At 42.9% G+C, this 22,104-nt stretch overlaps 1 protein-coding gene across 2 annotated transcripts in view; it reads right to left on the bottom strand.

The window, feature by feature from the left end:
• dnah2 (dynein, axonemal, heavy chain 2) overlaps positions 1-22,104 on the bottom strand; it is a 184,351-nt gene that overhangs the window by 63,140 nt on the left and 99,107 nt on the right. For both annotated transcript variants that reach the window (XM_059642660.1, XM_059642659.1), the window contains exons 50-61: positions 20,406-20,630; positions 20,017-20,121; positions 17,445-17,633; positions 16,444-16,529; positions 14,770-14,900; positions 13,648-13,794; positions 11,533-11,700; positions 10,477-10,637; positions 8,621-8,760; positions 7,401-7,533; positions 4,387-4,526; positions 975-1,185 (exon numbers count right to left, since the gene is read on the bottom strand). In XM_059642660.1, coding sequence (XP_059498643.1) covers positions 975-1,185; positions 4,387-4,526; positions 7,401-7,533; positions 8,621-8,760; positions 10,477-10,637; positions 11,533-11,700; positions 13,648-13,794; positions 14,770-14,900; positions 16,444-16,529; positions 17,445-17,633; positions 20,017-20,121; positions 20,406-20,630 — 1,836 coding nt within the window. The remainder of the gene's footprint in view (positions 1-974; positions 1,186-4,386; positions 4,527-7,400; positions 7,534-8,620; positions 8,761-10,476; positions 10,638-11,532; positions 11,701-13,647; positions 13,795-14,769; positions 14,901-16,443; positions 16,530-17,444; positions 17,634-20,016; positions 20,122-20,405; positions 20,631-22,104) is intronic.

Here is a 22,104-nt window from a genome sequence, read left to right as displayed (position 1 = left end):
TTCAGATTTGAAGAAGGTACAGCACTCTGAAAGCTTGTGATTTCAAATAAACCTAATGGACTATAGCCTGGTATCATGTGATTTCTGACCCTGTCCAGCCCAGTACAACACCGGCACTTCCATATCATGGCAAACATTTTCTGAACTGCGTCTGAAGCAATTATTCTTTTTAGAAGACAAGCAGACCAAATCTGTACGCTGTACACATTGGTCTTATCAATGTTCTGTATGACTGCAGTAAAACTTGCCTTTATATTCCATTCTTTTTGCAATCAACAACAATATTCCATTTGCCTTCCTAATTACTTGCTGAGCCTGCAAACCAATTTTATGTGAGTTATTTGCAGAATACTATGCAGAAGCAGCAACAATAACTGTGACTGATGTGGTGTTCCTCACACCAGACAGATAACCCAGGGAGTTTTACAAATTGAAGGACAAAGCAGGCACTGAGCTGAAGGAACAGGAGGAGATTGTTTTGAAAACAATTAAGAACAGTCAGATTAAAAATTTTTTGTAGATCTTTACCGCATCTCCTTTAACCCAGGAAGGGGTTTCAGAGGGATAGAAGTGTTGCTGCTTGACATGGTTAGGGAACAGGGGACCAATGAGGATAAGCAGGAGCACAGAGCTGAAGGAATCAACAACATACGGTGGAGTGAGGCCAAGGGCTTATTTGAAGATGAGGGCAAGAATCATGAAAATAAAGCAAAGGGACTGTTACATTATGGTGAGGATCAAGGTAACAGAATTGTGGGGAGTCTGAATAGATAAGAGTGTAAGTATAAAGAAGGATGTTTAGAGGATTTACACCCTGGAAAACAGAGGATCAGAGCAAATCCACTTGCAGCCCCAGCACTAAGTTTGGAGCTAAGCGATGACTGCGGAATAACGAGGCACACTTTCACTGCTGCAGAATCACAGCAGGGGTGTTACTCCTGGGAATAGTGAAGAAGGAGATTTGCTTCTCTCACCTTCTGCTGCTCGTCAGCTTCACGTTTCTGCTGCACAATGATCACCAGGTACTCCTCGCACTGCTTCTGGAACTCAGCCACTTTCATTTTGGCTTCCTCCAGCTCGACAGACATCACCTCCACCTTATCACGGGTGTCGTCAATCTTAGACAGCCCATTCCGCAGCTTGTTGGCCTGAGTACTCAGTTCTATGCGTTTCTCCTCCAGGAGCCTTGAAAACAAGAAAATGTCCCAACATCAGCACAGGGTGAGTGAACATGTGGCCCTGGGACATGGTAAGGTCTGTGCGCCTGACCATGGGACAAACAGGATGGTAAAATGACGCTAGAACTGCTGCTATCTAGATTGCTGCAATTAAAGGCAGACATGTGTCAGGAAGTGGTGGGATCAGCCTCCATTGTCACCTGGGCTGCTTGTAGCTCACCTCTCCAGTGACAGCACTGACAGTGAAGGATGCAGTAATGCCCAAACTGCTGAATGTACTGCACACAGCCTCAAACAACTGCCCATCTGGACATGGAATCAGCCCAGCATTTTATTCTATCACTCCAGGCCATGCCCTGTTTGTACTCTGCAGCCACAGAGGTTCAGCAAGGATTGTTTCATACAATGCTGCCTCTGCTAATTTGAACTTGAAGTTTATGCAGACTGTGCACTGTCACATCTAAAAAGGGTTGCCTGCCCTGCTGATGTCGTGGGACCCGGGACTTGAGTGGATCTGTTACTCTGTGACCCAGTGGAGCCATATGACCATAACCTGCAGTCAGAACGTACCAGCGAAGTAATTCACTGAGAGAAGTACTTTGACTGTTGGCACTGTATGAGAGCTTTTATTTAAATCAAGGTGGCATGTTGTATACCTTGCACATGTAAGATGTCCCTTCTCCTTTAAGGGCTAATAGATTTCTTGCAGTTATTCAACTTAAGTTGGAAGGAGCTTAACACAGCAGCATTAAAGTGCAAGGATACGTGTCAGGAAATATCCTGGCAGCAGGGAGTCAGCAATTCATGCAGCAAAAAACACTCTACATTATAGTAAGCTTCAGACAAATGGAACCCAAATGGAGGGTTCAAAAAGACCAAGACCACTCTCGGCATTCACTGCAGTTGAATAAGACTTTATGTTCGGGCATAAGATGAACCATAATTATTCTTGTAATGTTCAGCAAATGATTTCCCTCACAATAGCAGCTCACTTCAGGAGACCATCCACTTTTTGTGCAGAGCTTTTTTTTCTCCCCCTTGATCTTTCTTCTGATTGAACTACTGAATGATATCTCCTGTGTTACGCAGGTTTGTCAATGACTGCTTTAATCTTGCAGAAAAAGAGGTCAAATTCTGAAAGCTCCTCGGAGTGAGACCCATCAATGAAGGGGCGTTTGACTCTCTTCTGCTTCTCCCACTCCTTAAAACGTTAACTATTCCCCAGGTCGGGTATAGAGGGTATAGATAAGGTTAATGGTGGGTGTCTTTTCCATAGGATGGGGGATTTCAAGACTAGGGGGCACATTTTTAAGGTAAGTGGACGGAGATTTAAAAAAGGCATGAGGGACAAATTTCTTACACAGAGGGTGATTTATGTATGGAATGAACTTCCATAGGAAGTGGTGGACATGGGTACAATTACACTATTTAAAAAACATTTGGTTAAGTACATGAATAGACAAGGTTTAGATGGATATGGGCCAGGAGTAGGTAGGTGGGACTAGTTTAGTTTGTGATTATGGTCAGCATGGACTTGTTGGACCGAAGGGTCTGTTTTGGTGCTGTATGACTCTATGTCTCAATCCAAGCCCCATTTGTACAAAGCTCTCTCTTATTCTGCATTAAAAGGCAGCCTCCTTCTCTGGCCTATGTTAAAGAACACTGAGATAGTGAATTCCCTACCTCCAGTACACAGCAACTGGAATGATTCTGTTTGTTGGTGGAGTATTTTTCCATTTTTGCTTCAGAAACTGATTGACAGTCATCAAGTTAGGGAGCTCCAGGATATTGATCAGTGATGATGAGGGAGCTGTGCTTGCAGCATGGTCCGAGTCAGAATGCAGAGTGAACTGCTCACCTCTGCATTACTAGTCCACTATCATAACCACTACACACTGTACATATTGTTAACAGTTGGGTCACGCTGGAGTGAGCTACTTTTTCCACTGGCTGCTCTATACCTGACCAGAGAAGGAGGCCAAAGGGCCTATACTATGCTGTACTGTTCTATGTTCTAAATCAGAGTTAACATTTTGGGTCAAGTGACCCTTTCTCAGACAATAAAAACTCCTCCGATTCTCTACTTTAGGTAACAAAACTGTCATCCTTACCCAGTCTAGCCTACACGTGACTCCAAACTGACAGCAATAAGACTGACTTTTAACTTCCCTCTGTGATAGCCCAGCAGACTACTCAGTTGTATTTAAGAAGGTGATTCATCACCAGCTCCAGAAGAACACTTAGAGAGAGACAGACAATAATTGATTGATTGCTAGTCATGCCCATGGCTGCAAATCGATTTTTAAAGATCACCAAATTTTTATGAGGCAGACTGGACTTATTTAATCAGTCCGACGTGTGATACTGCAGTGAATGCAGTCACCTAGCATGGCAATCTGTCTCTGCTTGCTCGGCCATCTGTCCCTTCAACTGAAAAACTCAGTGTTCAAAGTCCAGTGTATGATAGTAAACACATGAATGCATAATGTTTGGAATAGTACGTCTGCAGAAGTAGCAGTGAGAAGCACCTTACATATAAATAGGTGTATGCCAGTATTGTACATTGTTATTTCAACATATTCATTCAGTTCTGTAGATTTCAGATTCATCACGGTGACTGTTAACAGTGCTGGCAAACAGAATATTTCCTATTTAAAGGCGACCGGTGGGAATAACAAAGATACCCAGTGCTGATTAAAAAAAAAACACAAAACTGAAAAATGAATTAATAATGTACAGACTAGGAAAATCCAGAAAATTTAACAAGCCCACAGTGACTCTGTTGCAGTTGGTTCCATGGTTAAACATCACTCATGTAGTTTACAATATCAGCTAAGGATTGGAATGTGTTGTACCACCCACTCAACCTCACACAGATTATTAGATAATGATCAGGATTATGCCATTTACACTTAGGTACTTATTCCACAGTGGGAGAGCTTCATCCTAGTTCAATAGGATCACTGCTTCTCAGCCTAAAGCTCTGCTCCAGGACTTGAGCCACAGAAGGGCATTCGCAACAGATGGTACTCAACCCACTAATCCTTATGACACTTTTCCAATATTCCCTAAAGTGGGAAAATAGCGCATAAAGTTGCAAAACAAACAATTCTGCTGTTCAGTACCAGGTTATAATCTTCTCTTACAAGTTATTTGCCAGCAGTCACAGTGCTCGAAGGTTGAGTTCACAGCATTTACTGACACTTACTTTTTATAACCAGACACCAGCTCCAGATAGTTGGTTGGGGTCACATAGTTGTGCCTCCTCAGTTCCAGCAACATTTTTTCAGAATATGTTGTCACTGAACGGTGCATGGTCACAAAGATGTGCGCCAGGTTACTGCGTAGCTACAACAATGGAAAGAACGGTTGGCAACAAGGACTAAGATAACTATATACTCTGCTGAACAAATGTTCCACTTTAGATAATCTGGCTTCTTTCTGTGATTTGCCATCAAGATTTATTTTTTATTACCCCATTTATTCATTCGCCCCTGGGGCTGCAATAAAGTGAAAATTGCCTCTCTTAGCTTTTTGTACCTTCTATGAGCTTCAGGTCACCATATCACTCCTTCTTATTTGCAGACTACTTCTTCACCTATTTCAGCTACAACACTATCAGGCATCTTGCACCATCAGCCTGTGCCCTACAACTGAATCTCTTGGTTTGGATCATTATTTGGTAGGGTGTAATCTTTGGTGTCACATTCCAATTGCAATTTGCTGAATAACATTTTCATGCTGAGTAAGGGCTTGGGCAGATGACAAATGTCACCTTGTAAACATGAGCCTGGAAATGCACTGAAGTCTTGGCCTCAAACCTAACATCTGGCCCTGACATATCTCTCATATCTCTTCCTATTTTAAGGCTTGTTTTAGAGATCTGCACTAAATATGCACTATAGAAACAGGTCATTTGGCCCACCTGCTCTGTGCTGTAGTCTCTACTCCAAAAACATCATCCCACAACCCACTTCATCTCACCCTCTCAGCCTATCCTTTTATTCCTTTCTTCCTCATGTATTTATCCAGCTCCCCCTTAAATGTACACATATTATTTGCCTCAAACAGTCTCTATATAAAAAAACTCCTAGTCTCATCTAGGAAAAGGGGTTGCTTCTGAGTTTTCAGATGAATTTTTGTTTTTATTTCATTTGTGATTTTATTAGTGACAGCCTGGATCTTGGATCTCACACACTCACCGTGACCCACCAACCAATGGAAAATCTACAGGATATCTGCATTATTAAAATAGCTACAGAATTTAACCTCTATGTTCATCACCCCTCAGCCCTCGCTTTTCTAGAGAAGAGAATCCATCCTTTTCAATCTACTTTTCAATCTTTGCTGATCTTTGTAACACCTTAGTTAATAGAGAAAGCATCCAGAATAATGTAAAAATGAAAGGAACATGTATAACCTTAAATAATGAAATGTAGGCTGGATGAACACAACAGGCCCAGCAGCATCTCAAGAGCACAAAAGCTGACGTTTCGGGCCTAGACCCTTCATCAGAGAGGGGGATGGGGTGACGGTTCTGGAATAAATAGGGAGAGAGCGGGAGGTGGATCGAAGATGGAAAGAAAAGAACATAGGTGGAGAGGAGAGTATAGGTGGGGAGGTAGGGAGGGGATAGGTCAGTCCAGGGAAGACGGACAGGTCAAGGAGGTGGGATGAGGTTACTAGGTAGGAGATGGAGGTGCGCCTTGGGGTGGGAGGAAGGGATGGGTGAGAGGAAGAACAGGTTAGGGACGCAGAGACAGGTTGGGCTGGTTTTGGGATGCAGTGGGTGGAGGTGAAGAGCTGGGCTGGTTGTGTGGTGCAGTGGGGGGAGAGGACGAATTGGGCTGGTTTTGGGATGCGGTGGGGGAAGGGGAGATTTTGAAGCTGGTGAAGTCCACATTGATACCATTGGGCTGCAGGGTTCCCAAGCGGAATATGAGTTGCTGTTCCTGCAACCTTTGGGTTCACCCCTATCCCAGGCCCCAAGATGACTTTCCACATTAAGCAGAGGTTCACCTGCACATCTGCCAATGTGGTATACTGCATCCACTGTACCCGGTGTGGCTTCCTCTACATTGGGGAAACCAAGCGGAGGCTTGGGGACCGCTTTGCAGAACACCTCCGCTCGGTTCGCAATAAACAACTGCACCTCCCAGTCGCGAACCATTTCCATTCCCCCTCCCATTCTTTAGATGACATGTCCATCATGGGCCTCCTGCAGTGCCACAATGATGCCACCCGAAGGTTGCAGGAACAGCAACTCATATTCCGCTTGGGAACCCTGCAGCCCAATGGTATCAATGTGGACTTCACCAGCTTCAAAATCTCCCCTTCCCCCACCGCATCCCAAAACCAGCCCAGTTCGTCCCCTCCCCCCACTGCACCACACAACCAGCCCAGCTCTTCACCTCCACCCACTGCATCCCAAAACCAGCCCAACCTGTCTCTGCGTCCCTAACCTGTTCTTCCTCTCACCCATCCCTTCCTCCCACCCCAAGGCGCACCTCCATCTCCTACCTAGTAACCTCATCCCACCTCCTTGACCTGTCCGTCTTCCCTGGACTGACCTATCCCCTCCCTACCTCCCCACCTATACTCTCCTCTCCACCTATCTTCTTTTCTCTCCATCTTCGATCCACCTCCCCCTCTCTCCCTATTTATTCCAGAACCCTCACCCCATTCCCCTCTCTGATGAAGGGTCTAGGCCCGAAACGTCAGCTTTTGTGCTCCTGAGATGCTGCTGGGCCTGCTGTGTTCATCCAGCCTCACATTTCATTATCTTGGATTGTCCAGCATCTGCAGTTCCCATTATCACTGTATAACCTTAAAACTAGCTCACCTGAAATCTGAGCTGATAGAAGAGTAAAACAGAACCACACAGGTCTACAAAGTTTCTGGTTCAATTGCTAGCCAATGCTAAGACAGTTGCTCTCGGCCTGAGCAGTAGTCCAGGTCCACAATTAGTTGCAGAAACTTTTCACTGGGGAGGGGGGGAAAAGATGAAACAAAGTGCCTCACCCATAGATACTTCGCAGTATCTGCAGCCAGGTGGTGTGTTCAGAGGAAGGATAGGGCGAGGTAAATTGTCGAGCTCCATAGCCGTCTCAGACTGGATATGCCAGCAGTATAGTTCATCATTATTTAAATTAACTGGGTTGCTGAGAGCGAATGGTAAGGCACAAGGGGCCACAGCTCATTCTGATCTGAATAATTCCATACCTCCTCTGATCCTCCAAGTTCCACATTCATCAGGTATCGCTCGGCCACTTCAAGCAGAGCGTCCCTTGGCCATTCAGAAAACCAGTCGATGGTGGTACAATTCACTAACGCTGGGTACTGGCGTACACGATTCCTTTAAAATAGTTAAAGAGAAGACAAAACATCCTCAGGCAAAGCACACCACTCTTTTAAAGTCCTCTAGCTGATGATACCCATTTGACCTAAAGTGGCTCAAGTATCAAGACAAGTTCAGTATTCATCTTCACCTTGCAGCAGCTAACTGCGCTGACATACGGTTCAAAGGGATCTACTTAAATTGCTTTGAGCCTGCTTCATCTACTGATCAGGCTGTGGCTGAGATTATGAAATGGTTGATATCAATTAAGAATGGTGAAATTGGGAGAGATTGATTTGTGGCGAATGAGTCATTGTCACTCATTAAACACCATCAGTCAAAGCCAAAAAAATCTCCCTTTGTGTGGAGGATTAATTGATACTGCAGCCTTTTGTATCTCCCTGGCTAGATTTCTGGTTCTGCCAACTTGGGCAGACACAGAGAGAATGAGGAACACCACAGGAAAAGAAAATATACTGAAGCTCCCACTATCGCTACTTGGTCTCTCTCAAACTGAGATATTGGTTAAAATTTGGGTGAACTATTCCAGCTCTGTGCCAGCAACTGGGTGTGTGACCTGAGCTCATGTTGATCCACATACCACTGGTTCCAACAAATAGAGCTGCCTCCAGATTGAAATGAAAATGCATAGTTCCAGTGCTCAACATCACTCCATTGGTGTGTGCATGTCAAGATTTAGACAGGTTGCAAATGTTTCATGGACAAGTAAACCTGCCTAGCATCAACTGGGAGAAACATGAGAGGGCAACTGCGGGCATCTATAATCCAAATTGGATAAACTCAACCACATGAAATAATGAGAAGAGCTCCATGGTGCAGTGAAGGAAAAGACTTTAAACCATAAAAGTAGAGAACTAAAAGGAGGAAGTCACATGTACAATAACAATGTCATGAGTTTGTTGATTTTAAACAAGTCAAAGGAGTGCAATTCATTGGGCTCTCCTCATTAGCACTCTGGAACTAAAAGCACTGACACATGGTTGATGCTGAATAAAGGACTTCAGTGCCAAAATAACACATGCATCTTTGATCTCCGATGATGAATTGATTCCAGTGATTACACATTCTCCATAACAAAATTTACCTGAAGGGATCTCCGATAGGACTCATGCATAACACAACATGAAGATTACTGCGCACTCTTTCCATAAGAAAATTGAAGATTGTTTCATTGGTTTCAGGTATGGACTCTTCTTTGGCTGCATCTAACAATGCATTTTTAATCTAGGGATAGAGAAAGTGATCAATAACAGCACCAGACTATGGTCTGCTTCTTCGTCTCACTTTGAGAACAGGCTCCATCCAAAGCAACAAAGTGGTCTCATAAACAAAGACTGGGAAAAAGCTACACCAAACCACCACGCTAACTGGTGAGATTTCCATTCCTCTTGACAACATTTTCAGCAAGGCCTCAGATGCAAGTTTTTTTTTAAATTTGGCCCATGCAAAGAAATTATTAAAACACTGTGAATAAGCAGTAGATTCCCAAGTTTGTTAAAAGTTACCAACATAAAGGATTTCTTTCAGCTAGTGACTTGAAATGTAAAGCAAGCAGAAACCATTGGCTTGCCTTCTCTGTGTTTACGTGCACACACTGTCAGAGGGTCAGTGCTGAGGGAGGGCCGCACTGTGGGAGCATTCTTACTGAGGGGCTGTCCACTGACAAAGGGTTATTTACTGGGGACATGTCACGTTGTTGGAGGGTTAGTACTGAGAAGTGCTCACTGTTTGTGGGTCCGGAGTGAGGGAGTGCTAAAAATCAGAAAGGGGCGATCTTTCAGATGAAATGTTAAAACAAGGTTCCATCTTAGTACATCTTAAATTTTCCCATGGCCATTTCTTTGAAAAAGACCAGTATTATAGGCAAATCTATCTCCCAATTAATACCACTAATATCGTTTGTCTACATTGTAACAGGGGCCATGATCTTTCAAAAAAAAACTTAACTGGTTGGAAAGTATTTTGGACATCATAAAGTTGTGTAGAGAGCTATAGAAATACAAGTCTTTATGCGTTCTTCTTTTCTGCCTCAATCAATGTCCTGATGATCATCCTCAGCATGTTTTCCAATAAAGACATGTTTTAGTTACAGTGTTTCTCAATGGCTGAATGCATTGTCGCACTTTTACCAATTCCTGACATGGTTGAGATGTTCGCAGGTGATGTAGTGAAACCTTATGGGCTGGCTATTGATGAAGGTACGTAGGGCAAATGAAAATCCCACTCTCAATTGCACCCCACCCTACTCCACTAACATAGTAAACTTTCTATATGACAGATGAACTGCTGCATTCATCATGGTTAACATGCTTTTGCTACATTACAAGAGTGTATACCCCTCCTTGGTTTTGGAATGTTCTGAGACAATGAATATCATCTTAAAAAATAAGATGTAGTTCTTTCATTCAGCCTGTGGGAGATTGACAAAAGTTCTGAATGGAACAATGGATTCCAACAAAGAATGTTTTAGACATTAGGTTTACAGACACATTGACAATTTTTCAATAATAGAGAGTGTTTTGGTGTGCATAGAGTGGCACTGTAACAATAATCAAGGCTGAATCTGATTACAGAGGGCATAAGACAAGAAGATTTGAAGGGAAAGTGATGGCCTTGTAGTATTATTGCTGGACTGTTAATCCAGAGATCCAGATAACGTTCTGGGGACCCGGGTTCAAATCCTGCCATGGCAGATGGTGGAACATGAATTCAGTAATGATTCAATCGATTGTTGGGAAAAACCCATCTGGCTCACTAATGTCCTTTAGGGAAGGAAACTACCATCCTTACCTGGTCTGGCCTACATGTGACTTCAGACCCACAGCAACATGGTTGACTCTTAACTGCCCTCTGGGCAATAAATGCTGGCCTGGGCCAGTGACTCCCAGATCCCGTGAATGCTTTTAAAAAAATTTAAAACTACTGAGCTCAGTCACTCACTTCTTCAAACTCGTCTACTTTGAACAGGTTTGGAACTTCGCCGGAACTCAGGATATTATTAATATCTTCCAAAAAGGATTCTTCAACCAACTGGGTGTCCGTAAACAGGAACATTGTTGGGTTATTTGCAACTCCAGCTTCACGGTAGATTTTCTTTAAATCTATAGAAGTACAGATGAGTTCAGTTGACAGAAATTTTTTTTAAATACACTCAGTCTCCACTTCCTCTCCTCAAGTAATGAAGTGCTAGGCACCATCTGCCCATGAGACCAATCTCTAATGTGCGCTAGACTACAGAGATGACCGCTGTCACTCATTCAGCTGGAGAACTTCCCACTTTTGGTCCTTGTCCTGCCCCACTGAACCATTCTACATGGTGGATAATGGGGCCTCAAATGTTTGTTAGATTCCAGATTTCGCTATCTTGTTTAAGCTTGGGCGAGTGAGACAAATTTTAAAATTACTTTTAACTTTGAGTGGTGCTTTAGTTTTGCGAAGACCTTACAGTAGGAAAGCTGTACAGAAATCTACTTTTAATAAGGAGAAGGATACAGTGAGTCAGGTTCTTAAAGGGAAGAGTTAATGTCTAGTAAAGAGTAAATTACCAAGTCACTTCCTGTCTGAGATCTTATTGTCTGAGGATAGCATCAGTTGGGGTCATAACACTGCCTTTGGGTCAGAAGACCTGGGCACAAGGCCCATCTGCACTGTGGCTGTGTCCAGGTTTTGATTAAAAGTATCTACAAATTCATTCTGTTGTTTGTACCCAATCCCATCTTAACCCACACACTCTGGTCATCGCTAAACAGTAATCAATAGCTAAAGTCTACAGTCTAAAAACAGCCTGGTCAACATTACCACCTCTTAGCTGGCATTGACTAACACAGTACATGTTAAGATTGGTCTGCATCAAATTGTTGGTACGTTCAGCCACAAGGTTCATTTTGAACGACAGGGAGGTTCTAGGTCAAGCATTTTCATTGAGAAATGAGATGAATTAAGATCCTTTGTCTGAGGGCAGGAAGGAGATTAACATATTAAAACACCTAGACCTACCTTCTCTGAACTCCAGCTTGCGGTACACCTTAGTTACTTCGATTTGGTAGGTATTGTAGTCAGAGATGAAGGCAGATAGCTGAGATAGGCTCTGCCGTCCACTTCCCCCGATCCCAACCAACAGCATGTTCCCACGTGGCTGACTGATCACACGGATAATCCGTGTCACTGAAATAAGAATGGAGAGAAGAGAACACAAATTCAAGCAGAGATAACAAAGTGTGGAGCTGGATCAACACAGCAGGCCAAGCAGCATCTTAGGAGCACAGAAGCCGATGTTTCAGGCCTAGGCCCTTCATCAGAAAAGGGTCCAGGCCCAAAACGTCAGCTTCTGGGCTCCTAAGATGCTGCTCGGCCGACTGTGTTCATCCAGCTCCATGCTTTGTTATCTCGGATTCTCCAGCATCTGCAGTTCCCATTATCTCTGATCACAAATTCAAGCAGACTGGCTGAGGTTCAACAGAGATGTAATGGCTCACTCTGTTAGGGTACAGTGTGGGACTACAGCTGCAGAGAATATTCCAGTACAGTTTCCGCAATGATTAATACAATTAAAACAAGACGCTTTCCCTCCTGCACTCAAATCCTCTTGCATTACTGTTTGCTTTCCCAAATATTTGCTGCAGCTGCATGAGAGTGACTTATGAACAAGAAATTCTAGGTCCCTTTAGTCATCAACATTTTCCAATCTCTTACCATTCAAGAAATACTCTAAAACATTCATTCCTCCTGCCAAAGTGAACAACCAGACACCCTTTAGTTTCTATTTACCATGCTCTTGCCCAACCACTCAACCTGACTAAATTTTCTTGAAGCCTCTATATTCTGTGTAGTTCACATCCTCACTGGCTTTTGGAAATATTCCAATTGCTTCCAAACATCCCAATCATTGACAAAGATTGTGAATGAAATAACTCCACAGAAGCTGGTATCCCATCACCAAGTCACATGATTTCTCCTTCATAAATCCTCATTGTCTGTGTGCCACCAGACAATTATTTTCTAAACAACCAATGATCACATCCTTAATCAATAGATTCTAGTCAGGTTAACAGATATGTACTCCCCTGCTTTCTCTCTCCCTCTTTTCTTAAACAGTTCGGTTGGCACTGTAGCTTTCCAATCTGTACGTGCTGTTGTAGAACTGATAGAATTTTGAAAGATGATCACCATTGCATCCACCATCTCTGCAGCTATCTCTTTCAACACTGTAATCCATTACAGGGATTTATCAACTTTTAGTCTGATTAAATTCTCCAGTGCCATCTTTCTTTTTTAACTAATACTAATTTCTTTCAGTTTCAAACTCTCACTGGGTCCTTGATTCTTAATTATTTCAGGGAGACTTTTTATGGCATCGTGTGTGAAGATGAACACAAAGTACTTATTTAGTTCTCTGCCATTTCTCTCATCCCTATTTAAATTCTCTTGACCCTGGCGAAAATGTACCCAGATTCCCTTGGCTAATCTTTTCTTTTTTAAATACCTACAGAAGCTTTTATGACCTATTTTTATGTTTTCTACTATTTTATAATTATATTCTATTCTCTCTTTTTTTATTAATTTCTTGGGGATCCTTTGTGAAATTCTAAAATTCTCCCAATCCTCAGGCTTATGAAAACTTTTGGCAACTTTATATTCTTCCTCCTTTGGTCTAATACTATCTTTAGTTTCTAAAGAGAGAGATTAGCATGGTGATAATGTCACTAAACTGGTAATGCAGATAATAGTCCAGATTAACACTCCAGTGTTATGGATTCGAATCCCACCACACCATGGCAGACAGTGAAATTTGATTTCAATGTAAATAATAAAAATATTCAATAAAGAGCCAACGTAATGGCAACTACTGCTTATTGACATAAAACACCATCTAGTCTTTTAGGAGAGGAAATATGTTGTTCTTACCCAGCCTAGTTTACATGTGACTCCAAATCAACACCAATGTGGTTGACACAGCTGCCACTGGGTGATCTGGCAATAAATGCTACAGAAAACTAACCTGAAGACTGGATTCTCAGACAAAATTTTAGCCATCTGGCCCAGGATCCTAATAACCTCCTCATACAGTACACAAAGCAGTACAAGGTGCTGGAGTCAGTTTACAATGTTTACCATGTTCAATAGCATCTTTGAACAGGACGAGGCTCATCGGCACCACCCCAGGGGTGGAGTTATACTCATTCAGCTGGTGCTCCATGTACATTTTAAGGGCCTTGAAGTTTGTTAGGTCCTCATATACATCCCCTCGTATGAAGTCACCTGGCGAAAAGAAAAAAAAGAGATGTGAACACTCCAGGTTAAACCAGGCCTCCCTTGCAGATGATCCTTGTCCTGACATTGATCCAATGTTGAACTTTGAGCACATCCATCATAATCACAAATAATGCACTTTAAAGCAGTTCATTTTGTTACCCTTTTGAAGTGAAAGGTGTCGGTTAGCTGTTGGCTGGGTGGTTGGTTTACAATGCAGAGTGAAAACAATAGCATGGGTTCAACTCCTGCACTGGCTAAGGCTGCCATGAGGAATGCTCTTTCTCAACCTCTCCTCTCACCTGAGGCTGGTGGCATTCAGGTTAAACCACCACGAGTCTGTTCTCTCTAATAACAGCCATGGCGTGGAAATGCCGGTGTTGTACTGGGGTGGGACAAAGTCATATCACACCAAGTTATAGTCCAACAGGTTTATTTAAAATCACAAGCTTCCATAGCCCTGCTCAAGTGTCCCTTCACTGGACAAAGCAGCAGCACTCTGAAAGCTTGTGATTTTAAATAAACCTGTTGGATTATAACCTGGTATCGTGTGACTTTGGACTCTAATAATAGAGCAGCCTATGGTCTGGTAAGACTATGACGACTTTAGCTTCCCTTACAAAATATGCATTATATTTGCTGCTTATAGATCAAACAACATATACCACAAGCCAGCAGCCAATCTCACAATAGCAAGAAAGGTAGCTATCCTGAGTTTAATAACCTAACCTCTTCCCAAAAGGATGTTCCTATTAGATTGTGTTTCCTTTGGGATTAGTAATTCTAAAAGGCAGAGACCAAATTCAACATAGACCTCAAATAAAACACCTGTACATCACAAAGGATGATGTGCATCACTATCTGAGCTTTGACATCATCACCAGGGGAAAAATGGCACAATATCCCTGAGATAGAGAAAGCTCTCTTCATTCACATATGATTTTATTTTTAAATGTTATATCCTTATATTACATCCATCCTTACCAAAGATGGGTGACTGCTTAGTTGGGCAGAGGCTGTGGAAGGTTACATCTAAGAAAGTGCCTAATTTCTCATTCAGCAACGTCACAAACAGTTCCATGTCCTTATGTTCCACAAACCGATCAGAAAATACCCTGCATCAACAAGACAGGAGAGGTTGGCTTGGTAATCAATGAAGTTGGGAATACAGTACTATAACAATTGTGTCACACAGATGCTGGTCCAAAGATTAATGATCCAGAGACTCAAGCTCTAAACTGGGGAATTCAAAATTCTATCAATTAAATGCAAGTAGAATAAAAAGATAGGCATGAATAATGGTAACCGCGAAACCACGAGATTGTCAAAAAATGTATTTGGCTTGGAAATGGTGTTTATGAATGCTTCTCCTTATTTAGTTTACTTATGATTCCAGAAAACAGTGCATTTGACAATTAACTAACTCTCTGCCTTTGCCAACAAGACACTAAAGGATGTGTACTCAAGGCAGCAGCTTGCCATTATCTTCCCAATAGCAATTACGGAGGGGAAATAAATGCATTCATGCCAGTAATGCTTCCATTACAAAACTGATTTAAAATAAAAAGGCTTTCAAAGAGGGAGACAAATTCAATTCTGGTATCCCTGCTATAGGAAGGATGTTTTGGAACTCAAAGGGTTCAGAAAAGATTTACACGGATGTTGCTGGGGTTGGAGGGTTTGAGCTATGGGGAGAGGCTGAATTGGCTGCAGCTATTTTCCCTGGAGCATTGGAGGCTGAGGGGTGACCTTAAAGAGGTTTATAAAATCATGAGGGGCATGGAAATGGTGAATAATCAAGGTCTTTACCCCAGGGTAGAGGGATCCAAATCAAGACAGCATAGGTTTAAGGTGAGAGGGGACCTAAGGGGCAATTTTTCATGCAGAGGTTGGTGCCTGTATGGAATGAATTGCCAGAGGTGGTAGAGGAGAACGGTACAACTACAACATTTAAAAGTCAATGGAGGGGTACATGAATAAGGAAGGATTTAGAGGGGTATGGATCAAGTGTTGGCAAATGGAAGACTAATTTAGGATAGTAGGAATTACAGATGCTGGAGAATCTGAGATAACAAGGTGTAGAGCTGGATGGACACAGCAGGACAAGCAGCATCAGAGGAGCAGGAAGGCTGATGTTTCGGGCCTAGACCCTTCTTCAGAAAAATGAAGACAGGTATAGGCCCAAAACATCGGCCTTCCTGCTCCTCTGATACTGCTTGGCCTGTTGTGTTCATCCAGCTCTACACCTTGTTATCTCCAATTAATTTAGGATATCTGGCTGGCATGAACGAGTCTGTTTTCATGCTGTACAACTCTATGACTCTGACTATAAGTGGTATGATATAAAACTGAGCTGTACAATCCATGATTGTACCTAATTCAAGCCTGCCAGTTCATGGAGAGTGACTAAAAGCAACCTGGGCCTCAGCATACATTGGTAAATAGAGAGAGGCAATGTTGGGCTGCACACTGGTGATCACAACCGAGAGAACAGAATGTGATGCTGATCTCTTGGTCCAATAAAGCTTGGGCTGTATATTTGTACATGAAGAACTGGCACTCAGACGAAGACAGTGCATGGGTTTCAGCGCCAATGAAACTGAACCCAGCAGGGAGTTGAGAGAAAAATTTGAGACAAACATTAAAAAAAGGAGGTACCTGAAACATTCATGGACCCACAGCCGTGAGATACTCGTCTTTGAGTCGTGGTAATCCTTGTGGATGCGAAGCATCCCTTGGAAAATCTATAAAACAATCAAAACAGTGGCAAAATTAGTTGTGATTATTTAATACATAATTGTGAAGTGATATGCTTTCTGAAGATGAATTAAAGAAGGTGATATAAATTAAATGTTTAAAGTTATTAGGGTTGTAGCGAGGGCATAAATATTTATCTATAAATACTTGAGGGTTGATAAGGCTGACAGAAAGGAATTTTGTGGACCTTTGGCTTTGATATTAGAGGCAGCATACAAAAGCAAGGGTATTAAACACTTACAATTCATAGTTCAGTCACCAGCTGGGGCATTCCACACATTTCAAAGCACTTAGAGATAATATCAAGGCCTTGGAGAGGGTGCAGAGGACATTTACTAGAATATAATCAGGGATGAGGGATGTGGAAAGGCAGGAAGAAACTGGCATTGTTCTCCTTGGAGCAGGGTAAGTAAAGGGGAACTTTAGGAACTGCTTTCAGTAGTTGAGCAATAGAGGTACAATAATTGGCAGAATTGCTAAGGATGAGGTTCAGAGATGTTTTCGTTAAACATAGAAAGCTATTGTGACCTGGAATGTGTTGTCTCAAAGGTCAAACGGTTTCATTAATAACTTCCTGAACAGAATTGGGCAGCTGACTTGAGAGGGGGAAAATAGCCAGAAAATTGGGTTAAACAATTAATTTCCACAGAGAAGAGAAGAGAAAGGAGGCAACGATTGAGAGATAAATAAATTCACAAGTAGGGAATAGGATACTTGGCAAACAGTGGGAAGTAAAATCAGCAAGAGGGAACAGGAGAAACACGAGAGATTAAAACAGACAAATGTGAGGTAGATGACAGAAAAGAAGATTAAAGACCAGGAAAGACAGAACAGGAGCGAGAATGAGAGATCAACACAGAGAGTCTGACAGGGAGAATGAGAGATGAACAAAGAGGAAGTACCTTGGAAATATCCCTGAGATTGAAGAGATAGTGGATCTTCGTTGGTGTTGGCAGGAATTTCTGAACAACTGCATTGTAAAGTTCAATGGTGGCATCTGTAATCACGTTACCAATTGGCTTCATTTGCTCCTCGAAATCCTGCAATTTCTGGTTTAACAGTGTACTGAAAATACGTTTGATCTGGGATGCCTACAAAGACAGAAAATCGTCTGACATCAATCTACCCTCGGTCATTAAGACTCAGTGAAAGTTAACAAGCAAATCAGGTGCATTTATAAATCAATACGGATTAGAAAGGACTGTTAAATAGGGAATCATTGGGAATATAGGTGTCCTAATTGATATGACTGTTGATATCAAAGTTGCTTCAATAAAATGAAAAGTTCTTTCTTAGTACTTTTATTTGATATTTTTTGAATAAACTGTCAATGTAGCAGATGAGGGTCTCCCAGTGGAATGGGCTATATAGATTTCCAAACAGCTTTTGATCCAATGTATACTCAAGCCTTGAGTGCTTTGTTGGCAATTTGCTGCACTGCACTAGAAAACAGCCAGGATCTTAAGGGCAGAGCTGGGTTATAGATAGATTGCTCGAGAGAACAGTCACCGGCATGACAAGAACCTTTGCCGTTGGGACATGTTTACATTTTCATCGATGACCTAAATATGGATGCTGGGCATACACACCTTCAGTTTGCAGATTCTGAACAGGAGTCACATTGGACTTGAAACTCTGAGATAATAAAATGTGAGGCTGGATGAACACAGCAGGCCAAGCAGCATCTCAGGAGCACAAAAGCTGACGTTTCGGGCCTAGACCCTTCATCAGAAAAGGGGGAGGGGAAGAGGGTTCCGAATTAAATAGGGAGAAAAGGGGGAGGCGGATTGAAGATGGATAGAGGAGAAGATAGGTGGAGAAGAGACAGACAAGTTAAAGAGGCAGGGATGGAACCAGTAAAGATGAGTGTAGGCGGGGAGGTAGGGAGGGGATAGGTCAGTCCAGGGAGGACGGACAGGTCAAGGGGGCGGGGTGAGGTTAGTAGGTAGGAAATGGAGGTGCGGCTTGAGGTGGGAGTAAGGGATAGGTGGGAGGAAGAACAGGTTAGGGAGGCGGGGACGAGCTGTGCTGGTTTTGGGATGCAGTGGGGGGAGGGGAGATTTTGAAGCTTGTGAAATCCACATTGATACCATTGGGCTGCAGGGTTCCCAAGCGGAATAGGAGTTGCTGTTCCTGCAACCTTTGGGTGGCATCGTTGTGGCACTGCAGGAGACCCAGGATGGACATGTCATCTAAGGAAATGGGAGGGGGAGTTGAAATGGTTCGCGACTGGGGTGGTGCAGTTGTTTATTGCGACCCGAGCATAGGTGTTCTGTAAAGCGGTCTCCAAGCCTCCGCTTGGTTTCCCAATGTAGAGGGAGGCACAATGGGTACAGCAGATGTAGTATACCACATTGGCAGATGTGCAGGTGAACATCCCCTTGGTGTGGAAAGTCTTCCTGGGGCCTGTGATGGGGGTGAGGATGTATGGGGAGAAGTGTAGCACTTCCTGCGGTTGCAGGGGAAAGTGCCGGGTGTGGTGGGGTTGGAGGTGAGTGTGGAGCGGACAAGGGAGTCACGAAGAGAGTGGTCCCTCCGGAAAGCAGGCAAGGGTGGGGATGGAAAAATGTCTTTGGTGGTGGCGTCGGATTGTAGATGGTGGCGGTGTCGGAGGATGATGTGTAGGATCCAGAGGTTGGTGGGGTGGCATGTGAAGATGAGGGGGATTCTCTTTTGGCTATTATTGCGGGGACGGGGTGCGAGGGATGAGTTGCGGGAAATGCGGGAGACGCGGTAAAGGGCATTCTTGACCACAGCGGGGAGAAATTGAAAGGGGGGGCTTGAAACTCTGTTTCTTTCTCCACAGATGCTGCAAGACTTGCTGAGTTTCTGCAGCACCTTGTGTTTTCTATTGCAGGTGAAACCATAATATGTGTGACAGTCAGGATGGTTGAATATTCCAAGGAATTCGAGATTCATTGGTGGACTGTGTATGTAACTGGAAAATGACAAGTAACTTGTATACATGGTGCCTCTTGCCATGTGGGAAATCTTCAGAGGCAAGTACTTCAGTTGACGGAGAAAGACACAGATCTTGACATTCCAGCATGTTAAGCCCTTGCGTTTCATGAGTAATGTCATGAAGAGATTGCTGAAGTGGGTAAGGACGCTACTTCATTCCTGCTTCAGTTAGAATACGGAGCTCAGTTGTGATCTTCTTACAGGATGGGTGACAGGCTTCAGAAAGAGTGCAAACACAATCTGTGAGGTTCAATCACAGACTGTAACAACCTAGTTACCTGGACAGGTGCAACTCCAGCTGGGATACTACGGAGAAATGTAAAAATCGGGTGATCCAATTAACATTTATAATGTCTATGAAGGGAAGTGTACATATTAAAATTAAGAAACTGGATGAAGCAGAGGGTTATTACCTGTCCTTATTTTTTAAATATTTGCCTGCACAGGGCCCTCGTGCTGATTGCAATCATAGTGGCTCCCCACCACCCCCCCCCAACACAAACAATCACCTACCGCAGGAAAAGTCATGTTGATCAAATTAAAACGGCTCTGAAGGCGAGCTGATATGACTGTTCTTCCACCGCCAGGGGGACCCATGGCTCCCATTAGAAACATGTCCTGCAGAACAAACATTTTCTGGTTGTAAAATGCTGTGTAAAATGCACAATAAGGTCTGATGTTTCTGTATTGTTTCACTTTGGAACGACTTTCTGAAGAACTGCATAAAGTGCACCCCATCAGGATGCTGACGATTGGTTAAATGCCACTAAGCCCACCTCCAGGCTGTGCTGTTGGAGCGCCGCACCATTGGAGGGTCAGTTATGAGCGAGCACCGCATTGTCTGAGGATCAGAAATGCCATCTTTCAGATTGTTGACAATTTAAAGCCTAAGCTGCTAATACCTTTATGTGTTTCACAGTCTGTTTGGCTCGATCGTACCAAAAGCCATAGTCTACCCACAGGCGGAGAAGCTCCAACGGTGGCTGAGAGCCAAACGTATCTTTGGCTGGCATGTTCAGATCATCCATGAAGGTGATGAGTTTTTTGCCACCAACTGGAACATATATTCCTTTTGTTCTCTTCTCCACACGGCTCTCGATAACATCCTGGACATTTTTAGATGTGGTCTGTGAATGAGCAAAGTCAGAAACTGGTAGAGTATTTCATATGGAGCTAAAGATTTTGATTATCAGTGTTGAGTTTGTGAGGAACATAACCAAGAGACTGCAACACCCTCCCTATTTTAATCAGCGATACTCAGCACTCCTACTGCTCACACCACAGGCAGAAAACATCCAAATGCGTTCACTGAGCTTGCCTCATTCCACGATGACAGGAGCACTGTAATCAGAGAGATGCTACATTGCACGTCTCTCTTTCCCAACACAACCTTGTCTCAAACATCTACCAGGAAGGACAAATCCCAGAGGAGAAACATCCCAGCACAGGAATGCAAAAATAATCCTTGTCACTGGAGCTGAGTGCAGATCCTTTCTGTAAAAGCTAAAGAATGCATTGCAACATTAAATGGAAACTGTGGTACAATGCTTTCTTCGGGCTTGCTGCCACTATCCTTGTGAACTTCCTAAATGAGCAACAGCAACTACATCAGAAGGCAAATGCAGGGAAACTTTTTACTCTGGGCTGATACCCAGCTGAAACTAGATGGTACCAGCTTATTTTCCTAGAACCCTTAGCACAAATGAGAAGAGGAAAATTTATCTCTGACCGACAAGATTTGATCTCAGGCGTTGGACGCGAGATATTCTGAAATGTAATGTTTTGGGTATATAGTTCCTTAAAATGACAATCATTACTAGAATCATGCAATCCTTGACAGAAGTCACACACCACCAGTTATAGTCCAACAGGTTTATTTGAAATCACAAGCTTTCACATCGCTGCTCCTTCATCAGGTGAAGTAGAAGTAAGCGCACAGGCACAGGATTTATCGGCAGAGAGATCGTTGCAAAATAATTCCAGGTAATTAAATGTCAAAAAATAATACAAATGGTGTGAGTGGAAATGTGAATAGAAACTGAAAGGATGGCCTATGATCTGATTAACTGAAGCAGTGAGATAATTACAAAAATGAAAAATAAGATGATTTTGGCAACAAAGTCAAAATAGAGTTGACACTTTAGTCACACCACTTGACACTCTATTATCTGCAAAGACTTGTTATTCAGCCTGTCAACACTCCTCTCACACCATTTGTACTATCTTTTGACTGTCTTAATTACCTGGAATTAACTTCCAATGATCTCTCTGCCTAAAAATTCTGTGTCTGTGCGCTTCCCGCTACTTCACCCAATGAAGGAGCAGCATTCCGAAAGTTTCGGATTTCAAATAAACCTGTTGGATTATAACATGGTGTCATGTGATTTCTCACTTTGTCCATCCCAGTCCAACACCAGCATCACCACACCATACTGCACAATCATTAAACAGTACAACACAGAAAGAGGCCATTTGGATCATCAAATTTGAGTTGATGTCTATCAAATACTGATCTGAATAATCCCAATAACTAAGAACCTAACCAAATTGGGAAATCAAAGTAAAAACTGAAAGAACAAAAACAAAAGTTGCTGGAAAAGC

This window comes from Stegostoma tigrinum, chromosome 45 (assembly GCF_030684315.1).
Source record: "Stegostoma tigrinum isolate sSteTig4 chromosome 45, sSteTig4.hap1, whole genome shotgun sequence".
NCBI classification, from domain to species: domain Eukaryota; kingdom Metazoa; phylum Chordata; class Chondrichthyes; order Orectolobiformes; family Stegostomatidae; genus Stegostoma; species Stegostoma tigrinum.
The sequence above is the reverse complement of the archived record's forward strand: the minus strand, read 5'-3'. Positions and strand labels throughout refer to the sequence as shown.